Source organism: Grammomys surdaster, unplaced genomic scaffold (genome assembly GCF_004785775.1).
Source record: "Grammomys surdaster isolate TR1022 unplaced genomic scaffold, NIH_TR_1.0 231, whole genome shotgun sequence".
NCBI classification, from domain to species: domain Eukaryota; kingdom Metazoa; phylum Chordata; class Mammalia; order Rodentia; family Muridae; genus Grammomys; species Grammomys surdaster.
The window spans coordinates 4,352,693-4,380,658 of NW_021604676.1; the positions used below are offsets into that span (position 1 = coordinate 4,352,693).

The following is a 27,966-nucleotide window of genomic DNA, read 5'->3' on the forward strand; positions in this document are numbered from 1 at the left end:
AAGATATGAAACACCAGCCAGGGTCCAGCCTGTGCTCTCTAATACACGCCATCATATGCACCCTGTCTCTCCACGTTATACATCACTCAACAGAAATATAAAATTTTCCTTAAACTACCTATAGGGGGGAAATGAAAGTATAGACTACACAGAATTGTCTTTATTCAATTAAATGGTATAAAGTCAAAAATTGTTGAATTTAGCTTCAACTTCTTAATCTGTTTGGAGTACCAACATTACCATCAACTCTGGAGACACACACAGTCAGGTTCCTTCCCTCAAGGAGCTCAGAGTCCAATAAAGAACAAGCCCTGTACTATGCCAGATAAGCAGGTGTGGTGTGGAGGGGGTGGCCAGGTGGCAGGGTGGTGCTGGGAGTGACACCTGTGGGCTCCTTCAGCAGCTGCCTCCTTGGTAAGCAGGCCAGGCACCAGTCTGTCTTTTGGGGCTGGACTCTTTTAAGTAGAGGTTAAAGGTGACTCTTCTCTTTTTTCTTCCTTGATAAACATGTCTGAATTTGTCAAGGTTTCTAAAATTGACATTGATATAATTTCCATTGGGAGCAAATAAAACAAAACAAAAGCAAAAAAAAAAAGTCCTTTGAAAATAGCAGCCCAAGTAAATGTTTCTTAGCTTAACAGTTAAAGCCCTAATTGAAATTCTGGCTGTTTTCTCAGTCTTTAATGAATGTTCAGAGGTCTTTTCAAGGAGATGGAGTTTGACTGGGGGGGGGGGGGAGGGGGAGGGAAGGAGGTGTTTCAAACTGTTCAGCATCCCCATCCCCCACTCCCACCCCCCAGCTCTCCGGCTTTCAAAAGGCTCTGCAGTTAACCAAGAACTACAATCTGGATCTGGAAGAGCTGGGAGAAGGAGGAACCCGAAAGCTGTAGGACCTGTAGGAGGGCTGAAGCTCACTGGAAACATGGTCTTGTGGGAAGCAGAAGGATCTAGCCCCCACTCCTCCTCTTTCTCCTGCTCATGAGGAGAAAAGTTCAGTTCCATCACACACCTTGCTACAGGCCTGAAGGCAGCAGAACCAACCGGCTGTGGGCTGCACACCTGAAATTGTGAGCTAAAATCCCCTTTTCTCTTTGAACATCATCTGAGATATGTTACAGCAGCAGAGCCAGCTAACACAAATCTTTCTAGAAGATATGTAGATTCCTGACTAAGGAACACAACATGAACACATTCTTGCTATGATAGAGCTGTATTCAAAGTGATGGACAACAAACAGCTCTGTGTGGATTCTGGCAGTCCCAGCTGACTACAAGAGGCTTCCTAGCGGTTGCTGTAGTTACCAGGAACTGCTGTATTTCCAGCTAAGTCCCTGTTCTTTGTCCAGATGTTTGGATGTTTCTTTTGCATAACATTTGAGAGTAGTTTGGGAGAGACACCAAGGGGAATCAATTCTAATCCTCAAATGCTCCTATAGATTCTGTCAGGTAATGAACAATAAGGCCTGAACGTACCCAGTATCTATTGTGTATTTTAAGGCTAACTTATCCTGAATATTATCACCAAGTTAAGAACTATGAAATACCAAACAGGAAAATGATGTACCCTCTAGTACCATGGTCATCGTCATCCATGGGTGGAGCTTACTCAGTAAGTGCCCACTGCCAAGAGCACTGAAGAGTGAAGCATCTTCTCTTAAATGGTTTCTGATGCTGGAATTACGTCACACACACACACACACACACACACACACCTCCATGCACTTGCCAAATGAGCTCCCATTAATAAAATCCAAACTTTCAGTTAAAACTTTAAATGATTAGCAAGCAGAGAAAGCAGAGTTATTCCACTTCCAATGCTGCAAAGGAAAGATGAAAACTAAAAGCAGCAGCACGCCTGCACTCCACTGAGCAGTGTTTTGGGCCCAGCTAACCATGCATGGGAAGCATACATTCTGTCTCCACAACACGGTAGGCCAAAGCTAAGGATTGTCTTTCACTGCTCGCACTGAGAGCAAATACAAATAAAATACTTTAAAATGGGCCATGACTGTCTCTCAGTAAGATCAAGATCACATTGCCCAAAGCAGAAAGTTTCCGAGGAACGTTTGCCCACTGGCTGCTGATGCCTTAATTTCCCTACAGATACAAGGAGTCTCTGATCTCACTGACCAGAGACAGCTCCGGGGCCATGGTAAGCCAGTATTATAAGCAAGTGTCGCCATATTTCAATTCCCTGGACAGAGAGGACCTGAATTAAACTTCAGGTACTACAACAGCTCCTTACAACATGCTCAGCGTGTGTGCTTTCCCTCCCTCCTGCCCATTCCCTTGCTCTCCCTGCCGTGTGTGTGTGTGTGTGTGTGTGTGTGTGTGTGTGTGTGTGCATGTGCCTGTGCCTGTGCCTATGTGCCTGTGTGTGCACAAGTAGATGGAGGAACAGAATATAAGGCAGAGGAGAGAATAGTAAATCTCACATAGGAAACCATAAGGAAGAGTGTGATAGACTCATGACTTGCAGAGACATGACAACTGCATTAAGGAGAACCATTAGACCCAAAGTCTATATATAGCCTCATATAGTAGACTGTGTACAGTAAAGAGTAGCCCAGGGTTCTTAGTCTTGGGTGTTCTGTACTCTCTCTGACAAATGTATGAGCACTTCAGAACAGGAACTCTTTCTTTCTGACAATAATTAGCATCGGAACAGAGCCGGGTGCTTTGTTTATATTTACTGCATCCCTCAGAATGCTGTGATGAATGTATTATTCTCACTTAAGAATCTAAAAAACAAAAGCTAAGGCTCAAAAGTGCTAAGTAACTCTGCAAGATCACATCACCACTAGGTAGAAGAAAAGGAATATGAACCTACATACGTTTATTACCAAAGGCCAATACACCACTATTTCACATAGTGTGGCCTCAGGGACATCAGCAATAACCCCAAAGTGCTTTCTGACAAAGCACGCAGTTTAACCCACTGTGTTGGTCCTATACTCACCAGCTAGAGAAACGAAACCCAGCTGTTGATTTAACAAGAATTCAAGAGGTCTGGCAATGAGCCCAGTTTAAGTGTCCACAGCCATGGACTCACACACATCGTTGTTTAAAACCTCTTAGGGGAAGCCATCTCTCCAAGATTCCTCCTCTGGAGGACAGCAAAGCAATTTCACAATTATTTCAGATTTCCAAAGACCAACAAAAAAAATGCACATTTATCTCCAACAACAACAACAACAACAAAACTAACTAAACTGGTTTTGGAAGTGGGAATTATGAACTGTTAGTCCCTTAATAAATACATCATATTGGAAAGCAGGTTTCTTAAAAGGACATGTTGAAAATGGAGGGAACAGGCAGCACACTCTACCAAGCAGGCCACGACAGTAAAGTGCGCCTCCCCATCAGTGAGTCAGCCTGTCATGACTTCATGTTAGCACACAACCGAATTTCCCAAGCAAATCCACAGTCTGAATCTTACACTCAGTTCTCTGACCCAACTATCAAATGTACTTTCAAAGGGCCAGGGCATGCAAATAAAAATGGCCGGTGACATGCACAGGCAGCCTAAGAATAATTCCTAAGGAGTTTCAAAACTGTTTTGAAATGTGAATAAATTCACAAAGTAATCATACTGAGGAAAAAGGCATCTACTGAGGTGTGTACACACCTTCAGCTGCTGATTCAAAGAAACAGTGCCCCACTACGTAGTCGTACCTCAGTTAATTCACTTTGAGTTCAAACACACAGAGGAAGTAGAGTACAAAATTGTACTGCATCGTTACAGAAAAACAAAACTGACCTACATTTTAGCCAACTAACTTGAGCTGAACTCTATAAAGAAACAAATCAGACAGCGCACAAATGAAGAAAATACGCTAAGGGAGAAAATGCTGTGGACAAGCTGGGGGGGGGAGGGGCCAAGAAACAAGAGGTGGGGCTGGAGAGATACACAGCTCCTGAACAGGACCTGAGTTCAGTTTATAGAACCTTTGTTAGCTGCTCACAACCTCTGGTAACTCCAGATCCAGGGGATCTAACACTCCAGGCCTCCGTGGGCAACTGCACTCACAAACATAAACCCACACAAGTACACACAATGTAAAAATCACAGAGATCTTTAAAAACAAACTGGAGAGCCAAAGAGGGGCTCTCGACATGAAGAAAGAAGCAAGCTTACTAGGCCTCAGAAGGGGCAGAAAGGCTACTTACCCAGCCTGCAGTTCCCTGGAGCCCCAGGCTTCAGATTACAATCAAGCCCTATTAGCTCCTACTGAAAACTAATTAGCTACTGAGTTATCCTCCAAGTCGGATGAGATGACCAAAGATGGGAAGCTGTTCCAAGACTGGTACCTGACTCACAGGCATCATCTACCTGGCCCCCTTTCCCAGTCCTAAAGTCCAACTCAACATGGCCTCACACAGACCACAGGACCTTTCCAAATTCTTCAATAGCTGTCCATTTGCAAATTCTTGAATGCTTAAAAGTCAGGACACTTGGGCACAAAGGTTATTCCCAAGGATGAGGGTTAGGGTGAGGAAGCAGGAACAGCTTCACAGGGTGGGGACAGACACCCACTCCCACTTGGCCATGCTGGATGGAAGAGGTAGAGCTGGCCCCTGAAGACGACGCTTTTGGGTTTGCCACAGGTCTGACTATAGTTAGGTCTTCAAATACTATAATTTGCCCACCTGGCCCTTCCATGACTCTGTGGCTCATGGTGGAGTTGACCCACCCACAGAGCAAGCACAGCCACTCCTGGCCTCTCTTAAGGGCAATGGCCACCACACCCCCGTCTGCTCCTTGCCATACAGCCCTGAGTCACAAGCTTGGCCTTACCCAGAGCTTCCCCTCCCTTTCACAAACTGTCAACTTCAATATCTCAGGTCTGGCTATGGTCTCTTATGTGGCCTCGCCCCATGACAACCAGTTCCACTTTCACTCTGACCACTCACTTCTCACTGCAACTCCCTTCTTTCTCTGCCCAGCCTATAGCATCTCAAGTACATTCTGATTTCCATCAGAATTCTACAAGGTCTGACCCCCTTCCCAGCCAGCCACCACTCTTACATAAGTGGACCTGGTGCCCACATCTGCTTTTCTCTATCCCAGGCTTGGACAGCAGACCACTCCAAAGAAAATGAGCAGCAGAGGCTGGCATCTTCAAGACTGTATATGTATCCAGCAACATCCCACACCTCCAGTTCCCAGAAGCCCCCATGTTCAACCCCACCTCACTCATCTAGCAGGCTGCTGTACCACGAGAAAAGTGACCTTGATCTTTTTCCTTCTCAAGGTCCTCCTGCCCCTTTCCTCAGACTCTGAGCCTGGTAAACATTCCAACTGAGAATCCCATTACAGGGACTACCCCCAAGCTCCTATGTTTCAAATTTGGCTAATTACCAGACTCTGTCCCTGCTTTGCTTCCATCTCTGTCCTGGCTCCCCTCAGATCCAGCCATGAGATGCTATCAGGACATGGTTTCTAAGTGCATGTCTTACAAGACACTCATTGACCCACAGAACGAGAGCCAGACTCTTTTATCTGCATTCTAGGTAACCCAACCCTCTCCTCACACACTGTGCCTCACTCTTGGTTCTGCGGTGTTCCCTGCCTTTTCCCAGGCTGCCCAGGACCTCCAGAAAGAAGCTGTCTGCTGCTGGCTCCACAAGCCAAGCTTCCTCACAGCCTGATCTACCCAGCTGTCTGATTCCGATGCTAAGCCTGAGACCCTTCGAAAGAGCAACCCTCACATCCTCATGACCTAGTAACCCACATCCAGTAGCACTGAGATCACAAGGCCACCCCTTGTTGGACCTTCACAACTAACATGAAAAAGCATTCATCTCTGGGGTCTGGCAGGCTGTACATTATTAACCTTGGCCTAGTCTTTTCCCACCTACACCCTGAAAGAAGCCTTCAATGTCAGCTTTATTTAAAAACAAAAACAAACAAACAACCCACATGCCACATCAAGCTGACCTAAGGACTGAATTCTGAGTAAGTACAGCCAGAATACTCCCAGCAGTTAATATACAGCTACTATTGGTATTTCAAAAAATATAACTGGTTTCACTTAGCTCTTTCCAGAGGGAGGGCAGATTATCTGGCCTGTGCACAACAAAGGCAACGGCTTCAGAAACACTTCCTGCCTTTTGGCCATTTTGCTCCTCATTAACATTAACGGCCCTGCTAAGAGGCAAGGAGGGGCGGAAATGTCCTTCTGTCAACATGACTAACGACATGTTATCTCTGGTGCTACTGCTGACCCTCTGCCAGCAGGATCTGCTGACTCAGCAACACCCCTGCTTTCCCGCACAGGTGGATAGCAAACATTTGCTATTAATATGGCTGCTTTGGGCCAATGCTGCCTAAAGCATACAGTAGATACACACAGGCTGTGCAGAAGCAAGACTCATCGGGCCTTGTACTGGTTTTTTGTCAACTTGACAAAAGCTAGTCACCTGGGAAGAATGTGAACTGAGAAAATGCCTCCATCAGATTGGCCTGTAGAAAAGCCTGCAGGGCATTTTCTTGACTAATGAATGACGAGGGCGGGCCCAACCCTCTGTGGGCGGTGCCACCCCAGGCAGAAAGTCCTGGATTGTATAAGAAAGCACACTGAGGTGGCTGAGGGGATCAAGCCAGCCAGCAGCACTCCTTGGTTTCAGCTCCAGTTCCTGCCTCCATATCCTTTCCTTGAGTTCCTGCCCTGCCTCCTTCAAAGGTGCACTGGAACCTTCAAGGTAAAATAGACCCTTTCTTCTCCATGTTGCTTTTGATCATAGTTATGACCACAGCAATAGAAAGTAAACTAAACCCAGGCAATCCTTAAAGACTGCTGGAGATACGGGTGGCTTAGAAGGCAGGGATCCCAGCATGGGATGACCTACTCCACAAAAGCAAATAGACAGATAGATAGATAGATAGATAGATAGATAGATAGATAGTCTTTCAGTACAATAAGTTTTATTTGTTTTCGTGTGTGTTTGTGTGTGTGTGTGTGCGCACGCGCGGGCATGCACTCGAGTGCATGCACTCTATGATTCAGGCACTGAGTTTTCCAATGCCTGAGACAGGTACACATAAAGTCAGAGCTGATGACAAACAGGTGGAAAACAAGCAGGAGCACAGCTAAGTCTCACATTCACGCCTAATCAGAGAGGCTGGGGAGCAGAGACGTACCTGGGCTGTGGACTGAGGTAACATGGGCCCCAGACAGGTGCATGGGAGCAGAAGCGATAGCACGGGCAGTCACGGAAACCCCACAGGTCACACATAAGCTGAGTAGTCTGAATATTTTAATATATCCTACTTACTTTTTGTTCTCTTCAGAATTCCCCTGACATTTGGTGATAATAAAAGTCTAGGGAAAGCTCTACATGTACAGTCATTCCTTTTTGTTTTGTATAATCTGAAAAAGAAATCATTTCTGCTAAGGATTCTTCCTCAACAGATGGTGTCTGTGGTTTTGGCAAAAGACATAGGAGAGGGACAATGCTACCTATACTCCATGATGGAAAAGACAGGTGTGCACAAAAGCCCAACAGGCTCAGCAGGCATGTCATGCACATACACACTGTCCCCACCCTCCTTATGCCTGCCCCCACCTATCCACTCTCATCAAAAGTGGGATGGAGCGGCCAGGCTCTGCTAACCCCAGACTTTCTAATGGCTACAAGTCAATGACTTTGCCATGCCTTCCCTTTCTGCTTAGGAGGTCACCATGCAAAGCAAGTGACCTACTGACCTAAAACCATTCAGGTTGTGTGACGTCCCTAAAAGCTTCTTTAACCAGCAGCAGAACTTCTGTTACTTGTAGTCCAAAGTATTCGGCAGGACTAAGTGCCTGTGTGTGAAAGTGCCAGAGCCCTGAAACCATGACTTACCTGGTGCCTCCCCTTAACCTCACACATAAACCTGACACTGTAGGATACAGAACCATCTTAGAGGAGTCAATGAAGTACATATGACAAGCAAATACCCTCTGCCATATTTACATTCCAAAAAGCATCTTCCTGTGGATTCTCTTTTATAGCACAAGCTACTAAAGAAGGGTCAAAGGAAGGCAAAGTGGGGAAGCTGAGGTCTCATAGCTTTGTCTTTAGCCCTTGGGCAATCTCGGTGAATCACAACAGTTATAGAAAACATTGGGAATAGCTGGGCAGTGGGCATAACTGGGCAATGGTGACAAACACTTTTAATCCCAGCATGCAGAGGCAGGCAAATGGCTGAGTTCAAGGTCAGGCTAGGCTACACAGCAAGTTCCAGGACAGCCAGAGATACACAAAGAAACACTGTCTTGAAAAACCAAGGGGTAGGAGAAGAAAGGAAGACAGCATGGGAAGGGAAGGGAAGAGAAGGGAAGGCAAGGCACTGGGCACACACTGCAGTCCCAAACCTTGCCATTTTAGAATAAAGTTATGGAAAACAAAACGTCCCCAGTGGGTGTATGTTTGTTCCACATTTGTTTCACAGTGAAGATTTTCTAAAAGCTGCAGAGCTTTTACAGATAGAGCCTGGCTGGGAACAAGGGGTTACTAAGGCCTGTGAAGGGCATCCCCTTGTCCTCCACCCCAGTTTCTCTGCTTCATAGTCTCCACAATGCTCCCTCTACCGTGAATCAACTATAGACTGCCATACCTGCTCCAGCAGAATGAAATCCTGAAACCAGGAGCTGAAACAAACCTTTGCTTCTTAACTGCCAGGTATTTGTTACAGCAAATGCAATAGGAGCTACTATAAAATATCCCTTTAATTCATTCATAGCACACAATGGCAGCGGTATGAAAGCATGTGCATTTCCAGGAAGTATGTTAGGGCCCACTTTATGATACGAGCAGGCACGGTCAAGACTAAAAACTGCCTCAAGCCAATTTCTTGACTTCATGCAAACAGTAATGGAACCCCAATCGGTACTCGCAGATACAACAGAGTAGCGCTCTGAGAAGGCTAGTGCTGGTGACTCTCATCACTGTTTCTAACAAATGGGCTTTACCCTGAAAATGGGTAAGGACTCAAATGTAAATTACCTCCTGAAGGTGAGAATCCAGACCCAGGAATAACCACCACCAATCTTTGAGAGATTATGCATGAATGAGCTCATTAATACTCCTTGACCTGGTTCTGAAACCGATCTCACAGCTCAGTGCTCTTTTTCTTAATGATGCAAAAATAGCCCAAACACCATGAGTCTCTGTGCTGCTCTTTACTGAACAGATGGGACTCCTGGCTCAGCAGGGGGTTCTCATGCCTTGACCTTGAGGCAAGAAGATGCTGTGCTTGAAAAGCCCCAACTCTTGAGAGACCCTATGTCTTCAAATGCCAACTCGGCTCTTTAGTAGTTGGGTGGCAAGTTGTTGGGGGGGGGTGTCCTCTGTGTCCCCAGTGTCCTCATCTGTAAGGAAAAGCTACTTATGTGAAACGAGGATGACGCTGTACGAGGATGGAGCGTGTTCATCACAGGAAGAGCTTAAATAGACTGAGACAGGACCCAGCGCACACTCAAGTGTCTGTGTAATTCCCACCGCCGGCTCTCCCTCCTTAATTCTAGGTCTCTTTAAATTCCTACCATGACTCAGACACTCGTCTGGGTCCTACATGGCTAAATCCACTTATGCAGTCCTCTGCACACCAGCAAGATCTCACACTTACCATGTACCACACACCAACTGGTGACAAGTGAACCTGTCACCTCCGTTTCCCACTGCTACCTCTTCTCCTGCCAAGACTCTAAAGCACCAAGTTCATCCTCTGCTGTACAGGCATGGCGGCCTACTGTGTGTCAGTACAAGTGTCACTCTCCTGCAGGAGCCCTGTGAGAGATGGAGCCTCTGCAGACTACTTACTCTTGGCCTCAGCTCTTTTGTTATTAGGAGATTTGCTATTTGTTTATCTGGTTTACCTGAAGGTTCCAGAGACAAAGATTCTATCTGCCCTGCTGGGAAGAACAAAAGCACAGCCTGTACTCAGTAAGTCCTGTCGGGAAGCAGGGAAGGAGACAGAGGGCTTGCTGGGATGCCCAGAAGCCCAGCTCCAACAGAGCTGACACTATTCCTCAGGAGCACAAAGCTACGACCTGACCCTGATCCACTGATAATTCTATTTATCAGTCCTCTAACTACTGCTCCCAAACAGAGTCTCTTGGTTACCAAGTCAGCCAAAGGGAGTACCACCACCTCTGACTTGCTTGAGCTAATATACTAAAGACACACAAAGTCCTGGCCAGATTCCTCCAATCCCTGCAGCTTTAAAAGCTGAGACAAGACAAACAACTGATAGGCAAGAAGCATTCGGTATTCAAAATAAATGTGTGGGCTGGGGAGAGATACACAAGTGCACATGTGTGTGGGTATGTACGGGTGAACCAGAGGAAAACCTGCTCATCTTTCTTCCTTAACTGACTCTGGGAATCAACAACTGACCACAGAAAGATACTCATTTGGAATAGCTTTGCCTGATTATCGAACCCTTAATTATAATAATTAAACCTAGATTTGCGGTTCCACTAACCTCACTAAGCACCTCCTGAAGCATGTGTGTAACTATGGCACCACTTTCCTAAAAGTCTTCCTGGAAGACCAACTTGTGAAATTCTCATCTAAGAAAGTCAGAACACAAAGAGACCTTACATTATCCACACTCTCTACCATTCATATAAGAAAACTGGACAATGACAAGAACCTAAAGTTGTCCCCTAGGTCAGGGCTGTTTTTCCTACACCACCATGAAACCATACATATAACAGGGACTGCTGACAGCCAAGTGCATCTTGATTTAATCTCCAGTCTCTCATCTGCAGGGGTAATCAAAATCCACTCTGTATATATGTATGAATACGAGAGAGAGAAAGAGAGAAAGAGAGATAGACAGACAGACAGACAGACAGACAGACAAACAGGAGTGATAGAGATCAAAGGACAGTCACCAAGAGTAGAATCAGTCTCTGCCTGTTGTCCCGTTTGAAACAAGGTCTTGTTATTTCCTGCTGCTGTGTGTGCCAGGCTAACTATCCAGCAAGCTTCAGGAGATCCTCCTGCCTCCACCTCCCATCTCCTGGCAGAAGTTCACCAGGATGAAAGCCGTATGTGCTACTTACTGCATGCACAGCTTTTCATGGGTCCTGAGGATCCAAACTCAAGCTGGGGTGGTAAGTACTTTACCCACTGAGATATCTTCCCGCCCCTCAAAACCCATTTTAAACCTCATTCACTCCCCAAAAAGGATCACGGACTTCTCAAGAAAGTCATTTAAGTACGTAGTTTATGTCTTCTCTATGCTAGCTGCTTTAACAAACAGCAGAAGCAAACACAAAGTCTGGGAGGGGGCGGGGGGGGCAGGAGGGGGAAAGTATTTTCCATCACTTGCACTGAAGAAAGACAGGGATGTTTGCAGTCCAGAATGGTTATCAGTGGACTCTAGAGACCACAGAGGAGAAGGAAGGTAGGCTTCCCAGGAAAGGGTTCCTCCTCATCTCTGTCCAGTAGGATCAGAAGCAGTGGGCCAGGCAATAGAGAGAGGCACAGAAGCACAGTCGCAGTCCCTGACATGAAGGTACACACCATGGAACGGTGCGTTAGTGACTCGAGCAGCTAGCTCTTATGCAGCACTGGTGTTAAGGTGCAAAAAGGTCAGAGAAAGCAGATGACAAAAATGTGGCCAAACTTACCCTGCAAGTGCAGGGAGGCCACTTAGGAGGCAGCACTCTGTCACTCTCACCAAGTATGGAGAAAGAATTCAAAGGTGGGACCAATGAAGGTCTTCCAGCCTCTGTTACTTAACAATATGGTAAGGACAAAACTGCATTCATTGTCTTCTCCTGTCTGCCAACTACTGTTCTATTACTGTACAGGTATTAACACGGTGAATCTTCACCCAACCGTACCAGGTAGGGACTGTCATTCCTTCGTTTTCAAAGATAATCAAAATGAGGCACAGGTTCACTGCAGATATGCTGCTTATGGAAAGTGTCACAACTAGAACACTCTCACAACTGCCAGCCATACTTTCTCTTCAAGTCAGAGACTAAGGCCCACACAGAAGTCGAGGTGTGAAGGGCAGCTGACTCATACAGCCGTCACACCAAGTAGATGCCCAAGCTTTGTGTTGCCTTTATCCTCCGAGCCACTGTCACCTTGATCTCCAAAGAGGACCATGTCAACTCAGACTCTTTTCTCCTAACCCAGCATTGTGTCATCTTGCAAAAGATAGCTGTCTGCAACTCTCTATCCACTGTCAGGTCCTTTGAGCTCAGCTGTGGACGGAGAAAGGCAGAGCAAGGCACACCAAGGTCTTCACCTGCCATGGGACACTCATCTACATTAGGAATTCCAGAATGCTAAACTTCTCTCCCTAACTAAATGGTTTTTAAAGAAAACTAAAACAATTAATGGGTGATATCACTACAAGAAAATTGGGTTTCCTTCTTTCTTTTAACCATTTCAAGCACAGAACACAAATCAATCTTAACAGAAAAACCAAACAGGATGATGACACCCCAACCCGCGCTCAAGCCAGCTATAGTAACAGCATGAAGCCTGAGGTGTGTAGCTTGCATTTCTGAATCAAGTCAAACAGCCAGAATTCACGTCACATCCTGAAAGGTCTGGAGGCTACTTCCGGCCCTCACAACTGCCCATCTAAGCTAGAGCTCTTACCTCCAGCACATGCTGACTGTTCCTCTAAATTATAATTTCCAAAGAAGCGGGTGTGAACTGTGGCAATAAGGGGCCACAGTGGTCCCACCTAGCCAAACCATCAAGAAATCATCTAGAGTACTCCATAATTATGTACAACACCTCCTTCCACCCAAAGGGGGCAAATCGACTCCTTGAGGTAATTTTATCCCTTGACATTCTAGAAACAAAAAAATACCATTTTCCCCCAAATGAGTCAAATCTCTGAAGTCTAGAAGTTATAGCCTTCAAAAGTACACTCTCCAACAATAATTGGAGTAAATTTCCTTCAAGGACTCCAAGGTAATTTAAACTACACACACACACACACACACACACACACATACACACACCATTAGATCTTCTAAAATACCACATGCAACAGTAAATTACCGTTTCTGTCCACTAAATTACACCTAAGAGAAAGTTAATGGACGTCCAGAAGATTCTTCTGTGTATTTACTAAGGCCTGATCCATGATTTCAGCACCCTTCATGCAGATCCTGTGGCAGAAGACAAGCGTCCTTTCAGCCCTGCACTTGGGATGGAGAACCACACCTGTCAGCCTGCCCATGACCTCCATGGGCATGTGAGGAAGTCACCTGCAGCTCTCCCTAGCTGTCCGTCACATATTGCAGCCCTCCCTCGCCCATGCTCCAGACTGTCACCATTAGAATTGTTGACATTCGCCGGGCAGTGGTGGCGCACACCTTTAATTCCAGCACTTGGGAGGCAGAGGCAGGCGGATTTCTGAGTTCGAGGCCAGCCTGGTCTACAGAGTGAGTTCCAGGACAGCCAGGGCTACACAGAGAAACCCTGTCTCGAAAAACCAAAAACAAAAAAAAAAAAAAAGAATTGTTGACATTCTATAAATTTATAAAGTCAGCAGTGTGTTAACCCCCCCCCCAAAATCCCAAGTCTACTGAAACTTCATGGCACAGTACACACACATAGATATACTCATGTTTCTCACAAAAACAGAGCCCATGAAATTACCAGGGTCACTATTGGTACACTCTTATAAACGTAATGACTGTATTTACTAGAAAATAGAAAAAGATATACAAGTTCTTCCTACCCACAACACATCTGAGTGGCCATTTTCCTCCCAAGGCACAGCCTACATATAAAACTCAACAACATTTTAGTTGAATGAAGGTGCCCCACACTGAAGGGAAATAGATTAGCAAAAGAAAGACAGGTCCAGTTGGGTCAGCATAACAGGAAGGTAATGCAGAGATTAAGAACTCCAGGAGTGAACACCTAGGGGCCTTGTCCCTGTTTTTCCTACAAATATGTCATCATTCCTCTGGCTATACCATGGAGGGGCTCCTGACTCATCTCCCAACATGATCCTCTCTACTTTCCTAAGATGCTGACCAACAGCCTCTGCAGCTAACAGGGCAGGTTCAACCCCACTATAGTGTGGCTGCTGGCCTCCACCCTCAGGTAGCCCCTTCAATCTCCGCACCTGCTCTTCCCTCTTCCTCTTCCATTCTGAATTGCCATCTCTAAAGCTTTCTCTCATTTCCCCTAAAGTATGAAACTCCTCAAAGCTCCATCAGCCTCCAATAGAGGCTTCTAAATGTCCCCATTGCCAGCCTTCCCCGCCTCCCTGGCAGGTTACTCATTGGGGACGGAGGAGTGAGTCCAACGTTCACACCCTCTTAACTTCAGTATTTTCCTGCATTTGAAAAACTGCAAGTATAATGACTAACATGGGTTGTTATGCTGAGTAAGAAAAATGATTTGTGTAAAGAACCTACTACAAAGCGTGGAACTTAGGGGTGGCTGTAACGGTTATGTCACAGATACTGTCTAAATGCTTCTTAGACTCTCACCTCTACTAACCCCGGAAAACTACAGCTTCTCTAGCTTGGTTTTCTCACCTCTGAGTGCAGGGACTAAGGAAATCTATGGGGAAGATGTGAAGCAGCACAGAAACCAATCAGAAATCACTGAAGTGCTACTGTGTAGTAATACCAGGATGTCTGAGAAATGAACTGCTTCTCTAACTGAAAAAATGTTTGGATCAGTAGAGGAAACATTCCTTTCGATCCCCTCTGGATTCACATTCCTTAAATGTGTAATTGGTCTATTACTGAATAATTGAGTTCTTTTTTATACACTCATGGAAGTATATAGGTGTATCAGCCCTATGCCTTAGCGCTTACATAACTATGAAGTAAAGTAACTCTAAAAACCCAATAAAAACAAGAAAGGAGACCTCAACAGTATCTTGACATCACACAGCAATTAAATAATTCTGTAGATGCTACTTGGCTGCTCACAATGTATTAAGTAATATTAACCAGGTGCGGGCCCTTGGGTTTTAATTCTGAGTAACTACACCACAGAGGCTGTCAGCCCTTCCTCTCTCCAGTCATGTCTCTCTAATAAAGTGCAGTAGACTCTCTGCTCTTCCAACTCCAGACCTCAGCTGACTCTCATACATCTACTCTTCCCTCATTAGCTATAAATAAAAGGAGTGGTCAGAGAACGCTCTGCAATAACTAGTCATCTGGACATTACAGGATGTGTGATTTTCTGCAATTGCTGAAAAGCATATCAAAAATTTAATTTGGGTTTAACAAACTTAAAGGGGGAGGGGCTCTTAAAACTTCAGCTAAGAAACACTATAAAAAGTTCTTGCTACAGTATTTAGAAAGATCTCACACTTACAGTGATCTTCTAAAGCCTCAGCCTAACCCTATAAAGCGAGCAGTAATCTTAACACCTGCAGAAAATAAGGCTGGAGGAGAGTATCCAACTGTCTTCAGCTACCTAAATCTAACATGTGGGCTACGCTGTCCCTTCAAGACAAGGCCCAAAGAGCCTCGGTAAAAGGTGACCAAAGGCCATATGAATCCAGGTGAAGTCGAGGAAGTGAGTGTGAGAGGCCAAGAAGAAAGAAGGCATCTGAGAAAACAACAGGCCATGGGGACAAGACAGATGGAGAGGAAAATCAAAGATGGAGACGGGAAAAATGGATGCCTCAGAACTGGAATTCCAAAGAGAAATACCACTTCCAAAGAGAAGACTGAAACATGACCAACTTGTTCTAAACAGGGATGACAGCCCCTTGCCAGAGCAAGCTACAGGCACTAAAACTGAAGTCATAGTCATGGCAAATGTTCACAGAGTACAAGAATTACTTCAAAGGTGGCCAAGTGTCTTCTAGCCCCTTCAAAAGAAAGACATGTGATTCTGAACAAAAAGAGATGACTTACTAGTTTCTACAGACTTGTAAGTTAGGCCACAGGAAGGGAATTATGATGGCCAAGAAAGTAGGCAACCTTCCAAACAGGGAGACTCATTCACTGCTGCTAGATTCTTTTGTTGCAGGAACAAGCACTTAAGGGCCCACAATGTGCCACATAGTGGCCTAGGTTCAGCCATGAGCACCCCTGTCCTTGTGGAGGATTTAGCTGGGTAGACAGACAAGGAACGCAAGCATATGAGGTTTGAGCTTAGGTCATGATAAGTGCCCTAGAACTAGAAAACAAGTAAGTCAGGATATGAGAAAGAATGAGGGGTCGGGGGGACTAGTGTTTAAAATACTTTCATCAGACAATCAACAAAAGATTAGCTAAAGGCCAAGAGGAGAAAACAGAAAATTCTAGAAAAGTAACTGTTCATTGAGCAAGACCTCCTGGGCGTGGGGCTGGGGCTCCGTGCTTACAGGAGAGAACAAAGGCATGCAGGCACTTCAAGGAGTTAAGAGTGAGATTGTTAGTGCAGACAACAAAAGAATCTACCTGCAGGGACAGCTGAAGCCAGATGAATCTAGCAGCAGTCAGACTAGAATTGACTGTCACCCAACCAAAGGCAAGCTCAAGACAAGGGTCCTGACCCTCAACCTGCACTGCTGAGAAGCCACCACAATGCTCTGAGGTAGTAGATTAGGTAAGTTATTACCAACATGTCTGTGGCTGGCGAGTCAGCTGATGAGATAAGGTACCTTCTCTACCCCATACTCACATATTTAAGTCATCAGTCTCCCCACAAGACTTAGAACAGTGCATAAGAATCAGAGCTTCTTTAATCTCTATATTCCTAATAACTAGTAAGTAATGGTACCTCAATAAATGCTTAACAAGGCCAAGTTTAAGTCACATGAGTCAGAAAGGAGGGACTAAATAGCTAAGGTTTCATGGCTGTGAGAGACAGGCCAGAATCATCCTATGTGTTCAACATGACTGCAGTTGTCTGACACGTCAATAAATGGAGGTGGCCAGACACTGAATCTACCCAACAAAGTGCATAGCCCTGAGAAAAATCACTGCAATTCTGCGTCTCAATTTGTAAATGAAAATGTTGGAGCAAATGAGAGGTTGCAGACCTTTCAGTGGAGTGTAGGTATCTATCATTATCCCAAAGCCTGCTGCCCAGGTAGAGGTACAAGCCTCCCTTTCCGATATGCTCCCAAATTATAGGCAATAAAACATACAGCTGGTATGGCCAGCACACGAAGACTCTTTGAAGCTTTCCAGAAAGAGGGGTGATATGGTGGTGAGCAGACAGGAGCTTGGAGTTAGAAGCCAGACACACCAGTGAGCAACGGTAATGAGTCACGTGGTCTCGAACACGAACAATGGCTAACCCAAGGAAAGACTGAAGGAAACAGACAGGCTTTCAAGGTAGTAGTTGTTCCTGTCTGGCATGAACAAATCCAACAGTCTGGGTGAAATAAGACAGAGAGAAATCTATTTTACAGGACCTTGATTTAAGGCTATTAGAGCAATACTTACCAATAAGAAACCCATCCATTGAGTTCAAAATGTTTATTTAGTGTATTCACAGAATGCAATCAGACCTTCTCTTGAGTCTCCGAGTTATCATTTACCATCAGCAAAAATACCTGACACTTCCAGAACTCTCAATCTCCTATGCCAAGCAAAATTCTTCAGCATTACAGAAAAACTCACAAACTACAGAACAGAGTGAAAAGCCAATCCAACCCAAAGAAAGCTTCCAATTCCACAATAAAACACAAATACTACAGAAAGCACTGGAAAGTTTACAGTCAAGAGCTTTTTGCTAAGTCTTTAGTAACTTTATTTCAAATCCCTTGAAGAGTATTAAGTAACATTTGCTACATTTCAAAAACTCTACAACTTAAAGCAGTGAGCTTACCACTTAAGTAAAATATAGGGAAGCTAAAAAACCAGATCATGTGTTTGAAAATGGGTGCAAAATAATACATGCCTGAGGGAACTGGATGGTTTCCCTACTGAATTAAATTAATGGGTGGGAGGGGTGCTCTGCAGAGATCCTAGCGAGGGTAATCTTTGTGATTACACAGAGAAGGCCCTGGGAACCAAGGAAAGTTAATTCAAGATGAACTTCACTGGAGATGTTGAGAGAAACACACTTCTGATTTTCTAAACTCTATCAGCACTGGAGATCGTTATCAGTCCGTGTTCCAACAAACCAGACATCGGATCAGAGTTTCTTTGAAAATGGCAGGACGTTAGCGTTTACAAAGGACAAACAAGGTATTTGCATTCCGAGGCTCAGGCCTTTAGGCTCTGTCCAGGCCTTCCATTTCCTGCACCTTTGGATTGCCACAGGCTTACTTCCTCCATACACCTGGGTGAAAGATGCGTCCTCTTTAACAGTTAAAGCTAAAATCCTGAGGCAAATTCAAGGGTTAAAAGTTCAGCGTCTACCCCAGCCTCCTAGAAGCACAATCAGTATCTGTCACTGGCCAAGTTCGGTGCGGCAGATGATTAATTTTCGTAAACAACTCTGAATAGGTACGGCATTAGTGATACGACAGACCCAAGCAATCTCTGTGGTGGCGGAACGACAGCGGCAGCTGGGCTGACTCGCAGCGGGAGCCACTACACACGTTCATCGCAGTTCCAACCACGCAACAGGTCCACGCACGCAGTGCCCCAGGGCGGGAACCTGGGCACCTGCAGCAGCTCTCCTCCTGCCCAGCACCCCAATGCCGCCATGGGGCCACTGAAGCCGACAAAGCGCCATCTCTCCAGGGCACAGCCTACAGAGATAAGGCCAGGAGCACATTCCTTACAGCTGCAAAGATACTAAAGCTTACTTCCTCGCGCTGCTCGGTCCCAATGTCCTCTGAGACCTGCTTTAGCCCAAAATGAGGAGCTCCGGGCCACTAGCCCGAGAACTGGCTGCTAGCCGATCAGCCCTGGGGCGTGATGGGGCGCATGGTCGCCCCCAGCTGGGAACCGTGTGAGCTACCTGGCTTCTCACCTAACCGGCGTTAGTTCCCAGACCTGGATCTAAGCTGCTTAGTGGACCAGAACGTTTCTCCACTCAGCAAGTAACTACTTGTTAAATACCAAGTCTTTCGGTATAAATGAAAAATAACTTTTATTGGAGGATGGGGTTAATCGGGAAGCAAGGAGGGTCAGGGACGGTTGAGGGCAGTAGTGGTTCCCCGCTGGCCAGAGTCTCCCGGAGCGAAGCAGTCAGTGGAGGAGCGCACGGACTCGGCCAACGAGCCAGGTGAGGTGGGCACTCACCTCAGGGAGCTCCCGGAGCTGGTTAGCGTCCAGCAGCAGCTCCTCCAGGCTGCGGGCATAGCGGTAGATCTCCTCCGGGACGTAGACCAGCGAGCAGTGGCGCTTATCGATGGCCTCCACATGACGGTTGCACCGCCACAGGGGAATGCAGTGGAACATCGCAACCTCCACCACCAGAGCTGTGTCCCGCCGAGCCGCGGAGCCCGGGGCTCGGAGCCCGCTCCGCCCGGCCGCCCCGGTGCTCCCCGCCCGCCGCCCGCTCCGCGCTCGTTGCTGGCCCCAAGCTCGCTCGCGCCTCGCAAGGGCTCCACGGTCCCGATCGTTCTGAGGAAGCCGCGGGAACCCTCACCGCGTCCCGCGCCTTCGCCACAGTCAGAGCGTCCCCTCCCACCGCCCCCTCCGCCGCGCTCCGCTTCCTACTCCCGACCGCCGCGCACTGGGCATGCGCACACGGCGGCACGCGGAGGGCGTGTCCCGGCCGGGGATGCTCCGCTCCGGGTTTTCCTGGAGACCCGGCTCCCGGCAGGGTCGGGAGCCGGGGCTCCCGCGGTCCTGTCCTCCGCGGGGAGTCGCACAGCGTGCGATTCTGGAGGGAGCCGCGCTCCACAAAGGTCCTAAGGCGGGCAGGGACCGAAGGCCAGAGGGAGCACAACAACTTTGGAGTTTTCATTTTACTCACCGTGCCTTTTTTTTTTCTCGCTCCCCTTCCCCAAAACAACTTTCTCTTCCGGGGTCAGGAAGTACCGCCCCGCCGCGTACCTTGAGCGCGGGGTAACGAAGGAGTCGGTCCTGGCTTTCCGACACCCCCTCCTCCCCGCCCGGCTTGCGCCGTGTCCGCGCACACTCGCTGACAGACCCGACGACCTAAGAGCATCTTCAGTGAGCAGGACTTATCTGAGATGTGTGTGTCACCTACTTCCTGGTGTCACCAAAAGCATGGATGTCTGTCTTCAAAAATCTTCTAAAAGATGCTCCGAGAAGAAAGGAGATGCCAACGGTGCGCTTCTACAGCAGTTCTACCTTGACCAGACGTTGTGCCTTGGGGGCTAAACTGGGCTGAAGTACAGAAAGCACTGGTGCAGGAAGCCAGATGAACCTCCTATAGCTGGCTCCTGTGTTTCTTCGACAGCACCCAACGTCTTACAAAGGGGAGATTGCGACCCACGCAGTAGTTTGGGGGCGGGGGGGAGCACGACTCTTCCTTTCCTCCTCACAGGTTCCTATTATGGCAGCCAGACATTTGAACCCCTTTTTTTCTGTTTTCACCGTCAACAATCCAGAAAAACCAAAGTCACTCCTTCATGAACAGTTGTTGATTCGGTCTAGGCCAAATACAATAGGGATAGACATAAGAGTCTTCTCTGACTCCCCACCCAGCAACGGAAGCCCTGTGCTCCCACAGCTCAAATCTGGAGTCACCGACTTCACACTATGCAGAAGACTGAAAATTGAGCTTGCTTAGTAACCAAGACCGAGTTTGCTCCAAAACTTTTTTATTGTCTCTTCCGTACTTCTAACTGCACAGGGCTCTTGCCCGGGTGGAGAGGAAAAGGAAGGGTTAAGTAATGGTTTCTACTCTATCAAGAGGCTCTCTTATCTTAACTGATGAGAGAGGAAATTTGACTTATTTCTACTTAAGAATTATCACCTAGGCTTCATAGTTACAGCGAGCACCTAATTCCTGCCACTGCCGGCTTCACCTTTTATGTTGAATTGGTGCCTGCATTCTTGAGGAGGACTTTGAGCCTCCACTCCTCCTTCATTCCTGCATTCCAGAGGCATGTATAAAGCCCATGTTCTGCCACCTCCCATGGAAAACTCTGGTTCCTGATTAAGACATCCAAGAAGATACGTCACTAACTTTGTTGATTTTTTTAAAGTTATAGGAAGCTGACCTACTCAGTTTAATGTTGATTTTTCAGAAATACTCACACTAGATTGTTTTAATAAATGATAAGTATGTTTTTAAAATATGTCTGGTCTTTTAAGGATTCCAACCTGAATAACCATTCCTATTCGTCTCTGTGTTGTGATCATGTATATTCTTATTTCCAAAGACATCGTGGCCTTCTGCAGAGCTTACCTGCTTTGCAGATCCTGAAAACTACCACAGTCCACGTGACTTAACTAACAGATTTGTAGTCAGTCTACTCTGTGTTCTAGTTAGTTTCCTACTGGTAGGATAAACACTATGACAAAAAGCATCTTGCAAGGAGCAGAGGGTTTGTTTGGTTTACATTTCCGGATCACAGTCCATCCTTCAGGGAAGCCAAAGCAGGAACTCAAGCAGGACAGGAACCTGGAGACAGGAACTGAAGCAAAGGTCATAGAGGAATACTACTTACTAGCTTGTTCAATTTTTTTTTTATATACCACCTAAGGCCACCAGTTTATGTGTGGTACCAACCACAGCAAGTTGGGCCCTCCCAATTAATTTTTAACCAAGAAATTGCTTTACAGATTTGCCTACAGGTCCATCTGATGGAGACATTTTCTCAATTGAGATTCACTCCTCCTAGATGACCCTACCTTGTGTCAAGTCAACAACTAACCTTCACAGGGAGATAAAGGATTATTTGGCTTGGATGTCAGGATCACAATCCACCCTGGGGATAATACTGGGCAGGAACTCAAGACAGGAACTGAAGCAGGGATGAGGGGGGGGGGGGGGGAAGTATTGCTTATTGGCTTGCTTTCTGTGGTTTACTGATCATGATTTCTTACATAACTCAGAACACCTCCCCACTGAGGGCATATAATTCAGGAGAGTTTACTACATAACAGCAGATAATAAATGTAGACATGCTAGATACTAAAAATACAGCAAAGAAAAGATATCCCTTACTCCAAGAGAATGAAAATGGTGCAATTAATGGTTTGTTATTTTAATTCCTAACTTTTTTGTAAAATGGTAGGAACGTTACATTTTTAAACTACAAATCCAAAGTGGCACCGAGTAAGCTGGAAATGACTGGGAAATCAGAAGTTTGTAAATTTTAAAATGAGTGTGAGAAACCACTATCTAGCCACTGGAGTATAAAAAGAAACCAACAAACCAAAACAAAAGCACTCAGGATCCTAAGTGTTAGTGAAGATACCATGTAACAAACACTCAAGCATTGCTGGCAAAAAAGTAAAATGTTGAAAGCAATATTTAAAACAATTTGAAGTTTCTTGGTGTATGATCCATCCGTTCTGCTCCTTGGTGTTTACACACCAAAAAAAGTTATGTGGTATAAGTTATTTGTCAATATCCATGGTAATTTGGTTAGTGTTAGTCAAAACATTGAAACAACTAAATATTCATTAAGAGATTAAAAGTGTAGCCTATAGAAACAATGGGAAAGAACTAAAATAAACTGCTAAAAAATGTTAACAAAGAAATATATTTTAAAAGATCATATTCACAAAAAAGCCATGTACAAAAAAGTATATAGTATAGTATGTAATGTATAAAATTATTTTTAAAAAATGAAAACTAATATAAAATGATACAACCTGACTCAGTGGCTGTGTGCTAGTTTGCATGGAAATGGAAGAGGGGCTTAGATGGCAATGGCTCAAGAGAATGTGGGGAGTGATGGAACTATTTATTTAGGGGGTAGTTGCATGCATGGGTGCCTTTACTAAACTCCTAAACAATCTACTTGAAATAGAAACCTTTAACCACGCAAAATTTATATACATAAATGTGTTTAATTTTTTAATTAACAAGTAAGAGGCTGGCAAGATGGCTGGGGCGGGGGCTCAAGCACTTAATACATACACAAACCTTAAGACCTGTGTTTGGCTGCCCAGAACCTATATAAAAGTCAAGTATGGCTGCACATGCCTCATTCCAGCTTGCTTGGCTAGCCAGCACACACACACACACACACAAAAAAAAAAAATACAGCAAGCTACAGGTTCAATAATAGACTCTGTCTTGAGGGGATAAGGAAGAACAAGAGACAGGACACCTGATATCCCCTCCTAGCCTCCTTATACAGGAGTGACAGGATGATGCATGCTTGCACGCATGCGCGCGCACACACACATAAATAAAATACAGGTAAATGTATCCTACAGGCAGTTGTAAATTAAATCCCAGGCTAAGAATCACATTATGGTAGGTGGTTACTAAGTATCTGTCATATGCCAGGCACTGGATTACTTTTCTGGGAAACAAAGGGAGGGGCAGACCTTGGAGTCTTCTCGGAAGAAAGGCTGTTGTCAATGGTATCAAGATAGAAGCTATAATGGGATAGAGGGTCATTTTTTCCTATTCTAGAAAATCTATCAAGAAGGTGACCTTTTCATCTTGAAAGGAACACAGGAGTGACCTTCTGAGGATGTATACACAGATCAAAGACTAATCAAATCATATGCAAAGCTGGACACTGAGAAAACAGCTCAGTTTGTATAAAAACCCCAGGGCTCCTTTAATAAATCAAACTCTCAGAACTTAATCATGCTTCTCCAGATTTAAATTTAAGAATATTTTCTCCAAGATTTTAGAATACAAGACATTCAAACCTTTCAGAAGCCTAAGAACGTATACAACTCCATAAGTGAGTAGTTTAGAATTCAGCAATCTTCATAATCAGAAGTACGGCTGCTACCTGAAGTCTCTTATTTCCAATTAGTGCTTAAAATCTTTCCTCCTCCTTTGGCTTTTCTAGAAATTACATTTAAGTGTGTGTGGTGTATGTGTGTGTGTGTGTGTGTGTGTCCCACACTTGAGTATGAAATTCAGATGATCAGGCTTGGAGCCCTCACCAAATGACCCATCACCCTGGCCCCTTCCCTTGTTTTTCCATTGAAGCATTTGCTGAATTTACACTCGAGATAGTCCAGAAAACGTACTTATGCTTTCTGTTTTATTTGTTGTTTTCTGTTTATTTGTTGCCATCTGTATCTCCTCTGAATCTCTTTCCTTCCCTTGTAGAACAGTTGTTTCCTCTGAATGAAAACACTCCCTCCAAGTGGACAAAGAGGCAGTAAACAAACATCCCATGTCTGGGAGGAGAGAAGCTGAAACGTAGAAGCTCCCTAAACAAATTTGTAGACACAGTAGACGGCTGCTGGGAGGGGAGACCTACCAGCCAAGCTGCCCAGAGGAGCTCTCTCAGACCTGCTGGTCGGCTCGCACATTGTACAGAGCTCCGGGTTACAGCTTTCATGAGAGCTATCACCAGTCCTGGGGTGGGCTTATGAAGTAGCTGCTCTTAAGTCATCCCTGCTCCTATAGGGAACCCCCAACCCGTACTCCTGTTAGTAACTCCCATAAAAATTCATTGGATCACCAAGTTGCCTTGGTTACTTTGATTTGCTGTGGGTTCCCTTTCTGGGGTGAATTTACTGCCTGTGTGTCTCACTCACAGGACACTTTCTTTTCCTGCTGTCTTTTGACTGTATTTTCAGACTGCATTTGATGCCATCCACTAGTGATAGGGGTTGCTCTAGTGAACAGAGTGGACATCTTTACATTTTCATAGTCTGGCTGAACAATAGAAGCAGAAATTGTTGGTCTCTTCTAACAGGGTGCCTCTAATAAGGAGAAGGAAATGGCTCGAAAAAGATGCTTCCTTTGCTCTAAGAAAGCAAGCCATGTCTTTGACTGAAGGGAAAATGTTCTTAGATGGTACCCTGTTTTGTTGGGGTGATCCCTGGGTTATGTATATCTTTGATTGCTTCTCCAATGTTCAGTCAGCCACAAAGACATATCTGAAAAAGAAATCACAGAGCTTTTTGTCCAGATTATTGTATGAATCTGTGTATGTGATCGTTGCCTGTTTTGTTTTTGTTGTTTTCGTTGTTGTTGTTGCTTTGTTTTGTTTTGCTTTGCTTTACTCTGCTTTCAAGTCGAAACTGCTGAGTGTTCTGGGGTACTGAACTTTTACGACGTATACTGATTAAAAATTCAGTAGATGAGGTATGGTTACTCATCTCTCTATTTATTGAGCTTTTTCTAAATAAACATTTTAACATTTCTAATTCAGCTGCAGCATCCTGCAAGAACTAACAGCAGAGAAAAATGCTTACTAACCTAGACTCTGAAAGTGGGAGACCTCGGGACTTAAACACACTTGAAGACAGTGGGCCTAGCTACAGGCAACACCTGATGAGCATCTGATCCCTGATGGCACTAGCTGACTAGAGGTCAGAGTAATCAGACACTAGCCTGGCCAAGAAGGACCTGAATCAATCCCACAGAGCATGCCTGGAGTGAGGTGGGAAAAGCAATGACTCTGAGCCCAGGTTCTAGCCCAAGTGCCAAGAGTCTGTGGGTTCTCTTGAGGTGGGGAGCCTTAGTTAAGTCATCTGTGGAATAAAGAATTTAACTACAGGTCTCTTTGGTCCTTCCAAGTCTAAAGACATGAGCTCAATTCCCACAATCCACACAATGGAAGGAGATTACTGACTCCTGCAAGCTGTCCTCTGACCCAATATGTACAGTCTGGCATGAACACACACACACACACACATACATCACCTTTTTAAAATAAATAAATTTGAGTAAATAAATAAATAAAATCCATTCTAGAAGTTATTGTTATATAAAAAGCACATCTATATGAATAGTAATTGTTACTTTCTTTTAAGCTTTTTTTAATGTTTAACATTTAACAATAATAAAAAGCATTTATTATTTAAGCTTATTTAACATTTAACATTTATTTTTAACATTAAACATTAGGTTATTTAATATTTATTAAGTTTTAAACATTTTTTAATATCTATAACATTTTTAACATTTAACATTAACTTTTAGCATTTATAACATTTATTAGATTTCTTTTTTGCTAGCATACAAAGCTGTGGATTTCACTGTGACATTTCATGTTCTTGCATCTATGTCATTACGATTTGTTTCTATCCTTATCATCAGTGCCCTCTTGTCTGTCTTCTTCCTTTTAGTCCCCTTCCCTCCCCAGCAGTCCCTCCTCCTGCTTATATCATATTCATCCCCTCACCTTTTCTTGTTGCTTCCCCTTTCAGACCTTTCTTCCCCTTTCATACCCTCTTTCTATATCCACACTACAATGCACACACACACACACATACACACACACACACACACACGTCAATCTGTGTTTTGTATATGAGCGAAACCATAGCATTTCTTTCTGAGTCTGATGTATCTTGCTTAACATGATACTCTCCATCCATTTCTTTGCATATGCCATAATTCCATCATTCTTTACAGCTGAATAATACCCCGCCGTCCATGTACCAACTGCCTTCACTTACCTTCTGATGGACATCTAAGCTTGCTCCATATCTTGGCTGTGAGTAGTGCAGCAATAAACCTGTATGTGCAGATCTCAGTGGAATGCTGTCCTTCAGGTACACACCTGGAGTGGTGCAGTGGGGTTCACATATAACTATTTGGAGGTTCTTGAGTGACCTGAATACTTGCTTCCAGTGTAGCCGCATCAGACCAACAATCCCCCAGAAGAATCAATGTTCCACTTACCCCACACCTTCACTGGTTAGTAGTTTTGCATTTTTGTCCTTTGTCTTCTTCTTTGATGTTGTTGTTGTTTAATTTTTATGTTTCTAAACACCAAATGTAGTAAATTCATAAATACATGCTGGATAAAAATACAAAATCGCAACAAAAAGACAATACCTTAATAAAATCCTTCTGCGTTGTCCATTTTTATGGGCAGAATAACTTATTCTGAACAACAATAAGTTATTCAGAATAACTTATTATTTTATTTAGAAGAATAAAAGCAAATTTTTGCTTTTTTTTTTCTGGAGAGATAGTCCAATCCTCTGGTAGAAAAAAAGCTAAGAGAAACCTCAAGTAAATATTTGAGACCCTGCCCCATGCTATGGTTCAGTGGTGCTGTTTGTCCGTTCCTATGCACATGTTTGTGCAAGCATCATAAACCAGCAGCATAGGCACCAAACAACACCCCAACAGTTCACACTGGGAAACATGCTGGGTGACAAGCAGAGGCCAAGCAAGACCAAGAGGCAGTATACACATGACTGCTCCAAAAAAGACACATAACAGAGGGGCTGAAGATCAGGGTGGTGTCATAAGGTTGGTACATTCTGAGAGTCGGGCTAATGTGAGCACTCTGTCACCTACTGTTGGGAGCCGACACCTAGCCATCTCAAGCCATATACCCTGACAAGAGACATGTTTTCAACAGCCCACAACAACTGAGCACACTCTGACACTTTTCTCATGTATCTTGTCTTGCTGTTTAGTGCCACCAACAGCTAGGCACACGTGGTCTCCTCACTGCTAGCGAGGCGCACGTGATAGCCACGCTGCAAGGCACATGACGTAGTGCCTTCAGCTGTGCTTGTCCACGAGGGCAAGGCACGTGGTAAAGGGTATAAATACCCAGGATTTCCTTCCAATAAAGAGACTTGATCAGACTCCCTGTCTTGTCTCCATTCTTTGCGTCTCCGTCCCCACTCTCTCTCTCTTGCTAGGCCCTGACCTGTGGACCGGAGCAGCAGAACGGGCCGTTACAAAGTGGCCCCCCGAACGTGAGGCAGCTCGGGCGGCTACAAAGTGGCACCTCAACGCTGGAGCTCCAGTAAGCAGGATACAGTGAAGGACACGGCGGGAATTGGAAGCGTGCATCCTCACTCCTGCGCTGGAGACCCTGCTGACTGACCCGAACGGGCAGTTACAAAGTGGCGCTCAACTCGAGGCAACAAGAACGAGAGGCCCAGTGAGGGGTGTTACCGGAAGAAGGGTCGACTGAAAATTCAGAAGTAAAACAGAGGTGATTGCTGTGGGAACCTGCTGTGTGGAGATCAGTAGGTCATAGTAATGATAATGGGGCAAGAAATAAGTCAGCCTGAATTCAACTCTTTGT

At 45.1% G+C, this 27,966-nt stretch overlaps 1 protein-coding gene across 2 annotated transcripts in view; it reads right to left on the bottom strand.

Annotated features, from left to right (window-relative positions):
• Positions 1-19,522, bottom strand: part of Lrrc1 (leucine rich repeat containing 1) — a 110,196-nt gene extending 90,674 nt beyond the window's left edge. Inside the window, exon 1 of one of the 2 annotated variants that reach the window (XM_028773573.1) lies at positions 19,136-19,522. In XM_028773573.1, coding sequence (XP_028629406.1) covers positions 19,136-19,294 — 159 coding nt within the window. In that variant the 5' untranslated portion in view covers positions 19,295-19,522. The remainder of the gene's footprint in view (positions 1-19,135) is intronic. The other variant, XM_028773574.1, reaches the window with a different exon arrangement.
• Positions 19,523-27,966: the final 8,444 nt, after the last annotated feature.